Here is a 12,332-nt window from a genome sequence, read left to right as displayed (position 1 = left end):
CTGTCACTGATAACTCCATTACAGCAATACCATCAATTTCTGCTTAATGGAGCTGTCAGCTGGGGTTACATTACATGTTTCTGGGAAGTGACACTTGGTACGCAGTTAAAGGAAGCACTGGTATGTTCCAAGTCCTCTTGGTAACACTGTGATACGCTGTCATGATATTTGTGGATATGCATACACTTTACATTGCTTGCTGGCCAGTTGATATTACAGCAGCTTAAAGCTGTCACACACTACAGGGTGTGCAGATCATTAATATGTAGTTAATCAGCTGTAAATCTACCAGAGGACAGCAGAACCTGCGCCTGATGGAGAGACTGTGCTGTCTTTACATCTGACTGTGCTTGCTGGTGGCCTGGGGTCCACAGTTCCCACACCTCAGCCCTTCTCTACATCAGATGGAAAATGATTGCTCTGAAAAGCCTTTCCACAGCTTATCTGCTCAACAACAACAAGAAAAAGACAGGTTTGGGGTGGGGTGGGGTGGGGTTTGGGTTTGGGGGTTTATTTGTGGTTTTCTTTGCATTTTTGTGGGTCGGGTTTGGGCTTTGTTGTTTGGGTTTGGTTTTTTGGGTTTTGTTTGGACTTCTTTTTAATGGGAAATGGAACCGGTAATATTAAAATGGGGTATTTGTTACCCTTTTTTTTATTTCCTTTTTGGGCATCTAAGGCAATGACTGATGTTCAATTTTTCAGAGCAATGGAATACAATGAATGGATTTCTTCACTGGGTGTAAAATGGTAAAAACATGCTAATTTAAGTAAAAAAATTACTGAAAGGCCCCAACTCCTCTTTCTGCCCGAGTGTTGGTTTGTGTAAATCTCCTTTTGGGGGATTCATGTAGTACAGATAACCACCTGCCTACCATGAACAGGATTTTCCACAGACACTTCTTGTCTAACCTGTTCTCAGTTATATTCACTTGGAAGGTCCAGTTCAGTGGTGCCTTTGTTTTGTTGTTCTTTAAAGAGGCGCCTTCTGCAACAGCTTGGAATTCTTATACCTACTATAGCTGCTTCCTTTTGCAATCAGTAATATCAAAGTGAGATTCTGCACAGATAAAAACTGCATTCGCTAAATAGGAAGGGAGCAAAGAAACGGTGGAGCAGGTTTGCATTTAAAGTCTGTGTTTAGAGTTCTGTTACCAAGAAAGGGAATCTAGTGCCACACCAGTGTGGATGCACAACATACACACATTAATGCTTAGTTACCATCCCTACATGGGATGACCCAGCAAATGCTGAAGTTCCAAAGGCTGTTTTTGTAGGAAGCCAGTTACGACAAATTACAATGCTTCTTTAGATGTATCCTTATGTCATCACTTTTCTAATACACCTGACGTTGGCTAAAGGTTCCAGGCATTATTTTTGCCTGGAAGCACAGCATTTCCTAGATTTTGTGTAAGCTGTAATTTACATTAGGAACAACAGCTGGAGTATGTGAGAAATTAAACCTCTGTAAACCATAGCTGGATGTGCTCTGTAATGGCTACTGGGCATGGACTGGCTTTTCAGGACTGACAAGGATGAAATAGACTAGAAAGATCTTTCCCCATTACAGGAGTTTGACCTGCTCCACTCATTAGGGAAATCATTTGTTGGATTAATCTGTTGTGCTATTTCCACATTAGGTGTTACGTACAAAGGGACATTTGGGAATGGTCCTGACCTTGAACTATGGCATTAGTGTGGATTATCACTGAGCAGGAAGAAGCTTTGTTTACTTCCATTTGAAAGCAGAAGAAACTAAATCAAATTAATTAATGCTGGAGAGTGTCTACTTCAGATTTAGACGTAGTTTATGTCATCATGACGCCTTTGAAATGCTTCAGAAGGACCTTCTGCCATGGCCTCACGTTAGTGAGGACATTGCTTCTCTGCACTGGGCTTTCAGCTGCAAGTTGAAGGGATGTGCTGAATTTGCTTATTTCTGTCTTTCATCAAAGCATCTTGGCACACCAGGTGCAATAAAGATATTCTATAGATTAAAGTGTTTCACCACGGCACCGAGTTAATTTTGCTAATATTTGAAGACTTACCTTTTCAAAATTAAAGGTTAAGAAAATAGCTTTGAATAGCTAAATCCCGTTATTGAATAATGACAAGATTTTCCTTAATGTGCCAGGGATTGATCGGATGTAAACCAAAATGTCATAGAAATAAATTAAGATAATTGTGTTTTACACCTTTTCATGTAGAAGGATAAGGTCCTAAAACATTGTATTTGCAAATCCAGAGCTAACTCTATCTTCAAAATGCCTGCATTGTAAGGTAATTATCTTGTTGCAGTTGTAAGTCATTATTTTGCCCGTTGCCTGAGGAATTTTACAGCAGAGCAGCATTAATAAGGTGCCAGGAGTACAAATTTCATAGCTTAATCTCTGTCATAATTGGAACTCATAAACAAAGTGGTATTTTCATTCATAATTACTTGCCCTGCGGCAAATGTGGGTCAGGAACGAAGGGATCGTTGATTTTACATTCTGTGCAAAATCAGAATCTTCTTGTTTTGAGGAGAAGGGTGAAATCAATCAGTGACTTGTGGGCAAGGACTGAACACGCGGTATGTAACTCTGTATGTAACACATTGTGAAGCTCAGCTAAGTGGCATTTAGACTTTACTGTTGGTGATGACAATTCCTTGGGCATTCATGATGAAAAAGAGACCTACTGATTGATTGTGGTCCCCCCCTCCATTCCACCACTTCCCCGTACACAAAAACTCACAGCTGAACACAGCAGATTAAATTTACAATGCAACTGATGTGAGGGGAAAGCTCCAGATCTGAAACTTGACTGATTGCAGGCAATCATGAGGACTAGGTATTTCTGATGCCGACTAAGTACCTCCTAAACTCACCTGACTTCAGCGTCTTTTGACTGACTGAAGTTTTTGAAGTGTTAAAGTCATTTGTCAGTCACTCGTGTGACAGCTGCAACTCTGCACCTTCTGCACCTGAGTTTTGGAAGGGTTTTGTTACCCTGACAGGCAGCAGGAGCTGCTTTTGTCTGCTTGGAAAGCTTTTGGCCCCAGTAGCTTGAAGGGTTTCAAGGCTAATCAAATTACTGTTTGCTTTAAGCAAGCACCCCCTCTGTCTGCCTTATGATTACATGTGACCTTCAGATAGCCTCAAAATGTTAATAAATTACTTTGAGATTGGTTTCTGCTACAGTCCAGTAGAAACTGCTGGCAGATCTGTGTAAAACTGTACGTACCCCTGAAGAATGTTTAATCTGTGACCAAAATAATGCATCCTTAAAGGAGCAGGGGAAGGTTTGGCCAATGTTTTAATGAATGGCATGCACAGGAATGTATGGAATGTGATGACCAGCGTCTTGAAAACAACAAATGGCACCAGCTATTTTCTGCGGCCTTAATATTTCTCTAGGGCTGAGACATAACACAAGCAGCAATGGCCAAAGTATCCTAATGTTGTATTTAGTAGATTGTGTCTTAAAGCATTTCCAAAAATGAGTATTTGGAACACCCTCAGGTGGGGAAAATTCTCTGAAGTGTGCTGAGGGGGAGAATGCAGTGAGGGGTTCGTGAAGGTCCCCATTCAGTGGTGTCCAGCAGACACAGGCAGCACCTTTACCTTACAGAATAAGGTAAAGCACACAAGTGCCACAAACCCAGACCCGGCTCCTGAAACCCTTGTGTGCTTTGTCCCGTGCTTGAGAAGGTGTTAATTCTTTGCAAAAGCCTCTTTGTTTACTGAAACGCTTGCTTTATCTCTCTGTTCTGGTCTGATGGCCTCGCTGCCTCTTGGCTCCTCTGTGGTGTCTAGCCAATGATCTCAGCCTCGGCACAAAATGTTCACCCTGTCTGCAGGAGGAATCATAATTCAGCCTCCCGGCTTACTCCTGCTAAGCCTCTATCGTACGCAGAGTGCCCGTGGTGACAGTGTGTGCCATCTACGCTTAGTGGCTTTAGAGTATTGACTGAACTGTCACCTTCAAACTCATTTACTTGAGACTTGGTCTAATCACAGTCCCCAAAGTGACATGCAACCCTTGCTCTTCAGAGCTAGATCCTTCCCTTGCTACAATGTGCAAGGGTGGTAATGAGCGTGGATCGTGATTTGCTAGCTGGACTGAATAAGAAATGACAGGTAGGATTTACTTCTCACTTTCCACAAACCTTTATGGAGGTTTTGATTATTTTTTTTTCCTCCTTTAATTGGCTTCAGTGCCAGCCTTCCACAGGCAAGTGTGCGCATCCAGGGAAGGGGTCTATGTGGGAAAGGTCTGTAATTGCCTTGGGCTGCTACAGCAATAGCACTAAGAATCTAAACCTAGCATCATTACAATCCAAGCTTGTTTCACCATGGCTTCTGCCTTTCACTTAATGATGTTGTTCTTCATGTAGTCTACTGCACATTGAAGGAGATACTACAGTTAATCAGACTAGGGCTGCACACAGCTCAAAATGTCTTAAAATGAAGCTGTAACAATCCTCTTTTCATGTTAGTAAAACAAGCACCATCCAGGCACCCACTGGTAACTGCAGAGAAGACCAGAGAGCCAGGCACCATTATGGTGCTGTGTGCTGAGCACCACAACTGCCTTGTGTTAGTAACACAACTCTGAGCTCAGCACTGATGGGTGCAGACTCCATAAAATGAGAGGACCTGTGTAATGTAACAGCCTGAACTGCACATCGACCTGGTCTGGAAGGAATTGAGAGCAAAGTCAGAACAATGTATTCTGCATTGATAATGCAAGCACAGAACAACAGGCCAGGGCCATGTTTGGGGTGAATGTGGCATTTTTCCTACACCACCACCTTTATTTTTCTGAGAACCTAGTCAGAGATATGGTGGCTGCCAAAGGATCCGGAGTCCACATGAAGCATGAACAGTACGCTAATCCTGGTAACCGAGACATCAGTTACATCAGCTCCGATGTTTCTACTTTACTGGAGAAAAATTGTACAGTAAAACACAGGTAACAAAAATGAAGGGAAGTGTGGAGCTGTTTCAGCTGTGAACAAGAATCACTCCCTAACACTTCCAGCTGCATCCAGCACTGTGAATATAAAGTTTTCGAATGGTCACCATCAGGAACATAAGGAATGTTTGTTGCTCTGCATGTGATAGATTCAATATTTACAGCCCACCCCTGAGCCCTCGCATAATTTACATTAACACTTCTGCTGAAGGTCCCTTTGGCTCAGGCACCTGAGGAGAAGGGGTTGGGTGCTGCAAGAGGAAAGTGTTGGAAAGAAATTACGAAGTTTTAACTGTACAACAGGTTTGGAGAGCAGCTTCAAAGGATGCCATTAAGAAACAGATATGGTGCCAGAAGAGAAGTAAACAGAAAAGCCTGTTTAGTTATTGCAGAATAACTCAGTAGGGACAGTGCATCTAAGGGAACTCTAGCTTTGAGGCACAACATGGTGTTGATTAGTGCAAATAAACCTCTTCAAGAGTCACCTTTCAGCAATTACAATCAGACACCTCTACTGTGGCTTCAAAAGCTTCATTAGCAAACCCTGCTCCCAGTGAGGGCCACAGATCTTGGATACCTTAGAAGCTTTAACTGATGGGAGAACTGTCTTGCCTTATTTATTTTCTTCCAATTTAAAGAAGTGGGAAGATAATTACACATGCCTTCATCAGGACAAATAGCATTAAAAATCAAAATAGATCCTCCTGAAGAAAACACAGGCAGTGGTATAGAATAAGAGATGAGGATAATTTTCCAGTTGAGTGTGATGAAGTCAGGATACTTTCATGTTTTATTTTCACCAAAAGGGGCAATCTAAAGGAAAAAAAAACAACAAACCAACCAGTGTTTTATGTGTAGCTAAAAGAAAGCTATCAAAAGTAAAAGACTGTTTCTCTATTTCTGTTAGGATTCTCTTTTGAATCTCCTGCAAACACTGAAAGTAATTTTCTAGCAGTTTTCTCCTAATCCACTGGTAAAATAGAAAAAACAGCCTTTGAAATTCTCTCTTGGTTAAGGGAAGGGCAGTTGGCAGTCAACAGTGCCAAATGCTGGCAGGCTTTTTTGCAGTGATAGTGGGAAAACTTTTGCTGTTTCTCCTGCCAGCATACTAACTTCCCATTACAATGCTAGGACGAATTAAGTTCAGTGCTCTGGCTAATTTCAACATGAATTCATTATTTGGCAGCTACAAGAAATGTTGTATGCCAGAGCTCCTCCCTAACCTACCTCTCTTATTGATTCACTTGCTGCTTTTTGTATGTGGTAGTTCTTTGTTTACTCTGAGATTTTAACAACAATGCAGTGAGATATCAGAGAAATAATTACACCTGGAGTTGCTTTTATTGTTGTAGTGGGCTAATTTGCTAGCAAAGACCTGTGGAACAGTGATGTTGAAGTTGTGTTTTCCTGATTTGCATTCAGCTCCGTTTGTCTCCAACAGATCTGTGGCCAGGCAAATGGGCTTGTGCATTTTGATTCTATGCAGGAACAAGTTTGGAGAATAAAGTCACTTGAAAATCATCTGCTGTCCAGAATCAGTTGAGGAGACATCTTTGGTGATCCAATAAAACAGTATGTACATCTAAGCTACTGTCTTTTCCAAAGCAATACAGCCTGAAATTTTAGAACAGGGAATAATTAAAACCAAGATAGATGCTGTCTGTGTAAAACTATCAATATGAGTTTGCCTGTTGACCAAATAATGATTGCATGCTTAACCCTCGATGTGATATGACTTCTGTTGTGAAGTTGGTGCAATCATAGATGCTTCAATCAGGTTTGAAGGAACCTTGGAGGTCACCCATGGCAGCTGCTGTTCAAAGGAGGGTCAACACTAGAATCAGACCAAACTGTTCAGGGCTCTGTTTGTTGGGTCTTGAAGGGTGGATGACCCACCATTGTTTCTGAGTCCCTGTTGCAGCACTTGTTTATCCCCTGAGAGAAAAGTGTTTTCCTTGTATCTAGATGGAACTACTATTTCACTGTCTCTCATCCTCCTGCCATGCAGCACTGTGAAGAGCCCAACTCTGCTGCTTCTGTCTTTTGTCTGACACCCCCTCTGCCCCCCTCCTCCCTTGTTACCCCTGCTACTGAGGCAAGGGCAGTCATTGCTTCTCCCCAGCTACTGGCTGTGCTTCTGTTTGCACAGCCCAGCATGCTGTTGGCTTTCCTCGCTGCCCCTTGTTTAACCTGCCCAATACAAGAAACTGTGAAACTGGGACCAGTTTTTATGTCTCCTTCACCATGGGAAGTTTGCCCTGGGAAGTCAGGGATATCACTGAAACTTGTGGCATACAAAGCCAAGGCTTTAGCAAGGAAAGGGAGTAGAAATAACCCAAGTAAGACTCCCCACACAAACTTTACTGCAGGAGGTGTCAGACGTAATTAATATGCTTCTCCCATGTAGAACTGAGGAAGGGGAAAAGCCTGATACCCATTGACAAAAAAACCCCAGGGAGATAAAAGAGACTGGTGGAAAGCACTGAAAGCACTGAATTTGCTGCTAATTCATCAGGGTCATGATTTCACCTGTTGACTGGAGTAGTAGTAAAATGTGCTGAACATGGCTGTGTAGCTACTCCATGGAAGTATGCCCAGATGCTGGAACCCACTTGAGCCAACTGCTGAGAACACCAGCATGAACTGTGTTGTGCTATTTCAAACAAGCCTTCTGCCAACGCCTGAGCATGTGCCATTTTAGCAAGTGTAGTAAGTTCCCCACAAAATGCAGTACTGTTACCCTGGCTACACAGCAGCTCAAAGCAGATATCCCCAAAAAATCCTGCTACAAAAAATCCCCATATTCTCATTCAATGCAGCTATGTCTACTAGAATAAAAATCCAAGCCATGGAGCAAGCCCAGGGAAGTTTGAATTAGGAATCTCTCAGAGGAGCTGCCTGGCAGCAGTCAGCAGTCGTCAGTTGCTGCTAAAAGTAATTTGGTTCCTCCTGAAAACATGATAAGATCTCTAGGCTGAAAAGTGTGCTTACAATTAATATCTTTTCACAGTAATGGATGTAAGTGGAGCATTGACAGCGCAGGGTGTTTAACAGCAGGCAGAATGCTGGATACTGTACAGGGAGACTATAGCATGTGATGACAGCAGAGGATGCTGGGTTGGAGCTGTAACACCCTGGCTGGGGGGGGTAAGCCAGAATTTGTGGTTAGTGTTCCCATGTGAGCTGCTGGAGTGGTAGAGTGCTCCTGGGGGGAAGGGTCAAAGCAGCTGTGGTCAACTTAAGTGACATATCCTGCCCAGGAAAGCTCCTGTGCTTAGCAGAAGGGGTTAATCTGAGTACCTGCCAAGTTAATTTCAGGGTATTTCAACTGAGAGGGTGTCCTGGGTTTACCAGGAGCCGTTTTGCTCCTTCTCAGTAGCTGGTGCAAGCTCTGTGTTTTGACTTCCAGCCTGGGCAGAGAGCTGATAACACCGATTGGTTTTAGTTGTTGTAAAGTAATGTTTATTCTGGCCAAGGACTTTGTGAGTCTCATGCTCCGCTGGGGACGAGGGGAGGCTGGGAGGAAGCAGAGATAGGACACCTGGCCCAAACTGGCCAAGGAGGTATTCCATACCACAGCACGTCATGCCCAGGGAGGTAACTGGGAGTTACCTGGAGGGGCACGGTCTGTCTTCGGGGGGGTCGAACTCGTTCGGCGGTGGTATCGTATTCTCTTGTTATTTTCTCTTTTCAGTATTGTCATTGGTGGTGGCAGTGGTGATTTATGGTGTACCTTGGTTGCTGGGCTGTTCTTGTCTCAACCCGTGGGAGTTGCGTTCTCTTGATTCTCCTCCCCATCCCTCTAGGAGCTGGGGGGGCCGGGGGGGTGGGGTGGTGAGTGGACGACCTGTGTGGATAGGTTTAAACCACAACAGAGTGTTGCAGAAAAGGGGGATAAATGTTGTACAAGGAATTGGTGCAAATTCCAACTGGAAGAGTGTGCTGTTACTCTGCTACTCTTTAGAGGGATTTAAAAAGTTTTTAACGCTTACTTGAAAGGTCTACATAGGATAAGCAGCAAAAACCTCAAAACCTCTCCACTGAAAACTAAATTAAACATTTGTTGGAGCTGTTTGGTCTAGGCTGCTCTAAAGTTTTAAGCCTCAAATTTAAAAAATTAAACAATCTTAATTGTTTAATGCTAAAATTGTCTCATCCTCAAAATCAGAGCCCAGGACATTCACTGTGTTTACTGGTAGGCTCGAAGTCTGAGGATGCTTTACCATTTTGCAATTGCTTTAAGTGATACATGGATAGACCCCACAACTCGTTAAAGTTGTAAAGCAGGCATGCTTTTATTCAGCACTGAGGGACATGGGGGATTGCTCCTCCAAAAGCATGTGCACCTTTCCTTTGCCACTCTGTTTGTTTATATTACATATAATGATTATATAAACATGAGATTGCTTCACGCCTAATACATATGCAAAACCTATTCACATCTAGTATTATAATTAGTTTTCTGGCATTCGTCCCATTGATGCGCTTGTGCAGTGCCTCCTGGTGGTGGTGGTTAGGAGGTCGTGAGGATGAAGGCCTATAGTTCCTCTTCATCACCGCAAGTAACCTCTTGCTTTCACACAGACTCAGTAGGGTTTCAGCTCCTATCCAAACCTCAGGTTCGGTACAAGCCAGTTTTAGGTATCTTAAAGCAGAAACTTGTCAAGCTTGTAAATTTTGTTACTCTGGTTATCTTTTGTTCCTTTTCTTTCTATGGATACAATTTAAACAAGAATGTCTTAAATGTTAAGTTATGAATCTTATCTACTATAATTCTGCCTAGCAGCTGTAACTCCTACAATTCTGCTTCACCATTCTAGCAACTTTGACTCCTACGGTTCTGCTTCACTAAGCACAATGACTGCTTAAGCAAGCAGTCACAATGTTAACCCTTTATTCCCAGGTATCATAAGAAGAGGCGATACTTTAGATTTGAAGCTATGTTGCTTTCTAGTTTTCTTGTATAATAAACACATTGAAAAGTAAAGCCAAATGGATTTTCTATGCTTGGCTTAAGAGAACTTCTGGTAAACTTTGTCTGTAGTGGAATTACATTACCAGTAACAATGAAGAGTTGCCAAAAATACATAAATGTATCTGTCTCAGGAGGGGAAGCTATTAATGAGATTGTCCTTAAATGAGTAATCCTGTACCCAGACCACCTCCTATGACATTACCCTTTGAAGAAACAAGCCTACTGAGCAGTCATGCTGTGTTGGAGAGACAGTTGTGTGAAGCAATTAACCACAGGAACCTCAATGCTGATTGCAAGTAGCTGCTGAGCCGGCAAGGAAAACCGATGTCCCAAACCCAAGTGAAGACAGGGGTAAGGCATTAGAGAGTCATGCAATGCCATACTGTGGAACAACTGGTGGGTCCACGGTGTGTTGCCAAAAATAGTTTGGTTCTAGTTCTGTTAAAACATGCTTTGGTTTGTCCAAGCCGGTTGGTTCTAGTTTTGTTAAGTGACACCTGAGATAAGATATATAAGAAGCAGAAATAAGTAACAAAGTATGTCAGATTCACACTAACATGCTGGAGACAATAACGATAAATTTAAATCATGGTGAGACAGTGTGTCTGTCAGTACAGTAGACAATTTCACATCTGACTTCCATTTCAGGGGTGCTGTTGTGACTATCCAGCATTATACATTTTATCCAGTGCAAAACTTCTCTAACATTGTAACACTTTTCCAGTGCAAAGCTGGCATGAGAATGATGCTAAGGGAGCTGGAAAACTTGGCTCTGTGTCTGCTATGAATTGCAAGTTTTCTAAGTTTTCAGTCCACTGAGGGATTTTCATTCCAGCCAGTTTCAAAGTGTGATAGTTCAACAGGAACCAAAGCCAGTGTATGTATCTCCCTTTAGTTGGTGGGATGGAGAGGTAAGCATACAAATGGACAGACAAATGGGTAGGTAAATTGGAAATTGTAAGAATTAAAATTAGAATAATGAGAAAATATCTGACTGTCCATCACAGGGGCTCACTGGAGAGCAAGCAGATGAGTGCACAGAAGGTATGGCTCAGGAGGTGCAGACTGGTGGCAATGAGACACTGAATGAAGAAAAGCCAGCAGCAGTAAGAGGAACAGGATGGATTCCAGTTGAAATAAGTGCTGGGGAACTGGGAGTTGCTCCAGAGCACAATAAACCAGAATTTTGCTGTTTCAAGCACACAAATTCACATTGTGTGAGAAGAGAAGGGAAGCAAAGCAAAGTGAAAAAGCTAAACATAAATTCTGTGAATTTGGGCAAAGGCTTCAGGGAACAGCATAAGGATTTAAAACATACTGTAACATCTTGGTGTCTATTGAAGCATATTTACCCTGTTCACTGCAATGGTATTCAAAGTGAGACTTGACATGTAGGTTTCCCTCTGAAGAAGAGGGGAGGTCTGCTTGTCCTCACTGTAGTTTTTAATTGAATTTATGTTCAGTCAGCATAACATGATTGCTCTAAAGATGGCTTCTGTCTGCTCCTAATAAGGTTAAAACTCAGTAGCTGCATCATTTCACAATATTTCACCACTTGCCAGAAGGCTCAACCAGCATCTGGCTAGCTGCTAGTAACCGGTTCAGCACGCACTTCATTTGGGGGGCGGGGGGGATAATGGGCTCCCCCAGCCTGCCTGGCCATCTCCTCCTTGTCCCACAGCGCTTCCAGTGCCATCCGTCTGTGTAGTCTGTTCCCTGCACTAAATACTGTATCCAAAAATGTTAACACACAACCATTCACGCCTTCACTTTGCAGTATTTAGCAGTTCCTCAAAGATGCACAGCTGCTAGGGAAACTGCTGAGATGATAATAGGGCTTTTGATTTATTTATGTATTACTGTTGAGGTTTTATGGTGTGGTTTATTTATTTATTTTTTTTTCTGTCTAGAAGAGATGAATTTTACTTACATCAATAGCTACAATAACCAATAAACCTCATGAAAATCTGTGTGACCACTAGGAGCTGAAGTCCCAGATGGGGCCCGCTGTGTTCCTTCCTAAGGTTTTTGCTTCCCACTTCTGCCCACCTGGCCCTGCCAAACTCATTTTTGTAGTACATGCTCAGTGCAAACCAAATTATAACTTCTCCTTCCTGTCAAGGTGTGCCCATTTTCCCATTATTCATACCTTTTTGTTTACCCAGGAAATTATCAAACATTGGTATTCATGTGATGGTGTCAATATTTATCTGAAATATACGTGTCTGTTAGACGATTGACCTTGGTTGTATGTACTGTGTAACTTGATTAAGAGCAGGTAAATAACAAATATGTTGTGCTCTGAATTATTACAGAAAATGGACAGACATTTGTAATTTGAAGACATCCGGGAGAAAAGAAGACTTTAAAGACATAAATAAAAATTCTGCCAGCAAAGAAC

At 42.4% G+C, this 12,332-nt stretch overlaps 1 protein-coding gene across 2 annotated transcripts in view; it reads left to right on the top strand.

Annotated features, from left to right (window-relative positions):
- PARG (poly(ADP-ribose) glycohydrolase) overlaps positions 1 to 12,332 on the top strand; it is an 81,726-nt gene extending 69,394 nt beyond the window's left edge. The window contains exons 17-18 of one of the 2 annotated variants that reach the window (XR_010610760.1): positions 6,398 to 6,528; positions 12,247 to 12,317. Coding sequence is in view for 1 of the 2 variants with exons in the window: in XM_065670791.1 (XP_065526863.1) it covers positions 12,247 to 12,272 (26 nt within the window). In the remaining variant the exon portion in view is untranslated. Of the gene's footprint in view, positions 1 to 6,397; positions 6,529 to 12,246 lie in introns of both variants that reach the window. The other variant, XM_065670791.1, reaches the window with a different exon arrangement.

The sequence above is a fragment of the Lathamus discolor genome, chromosome 3 (assembly GCF_037157495.1).
Source record: "Lathamus discolor isolate bLatDis1 chromosome 3, bLatDis1.hap1, whole genome shotgun sequence".
In the NCBI taxonomy this organism is placed as follows: domain Eukaryota; kingdom Metazoa; phylum Chordata; class Aves; order Psittaciformes; family Psittacidae; genus Lathamus; species Lathamus discolor.
The sequence above is the reverse complement of the archived record's forward strand: the minus strand, read 5'-3'. Positions and strand labels throughout refer to the sequence as shown.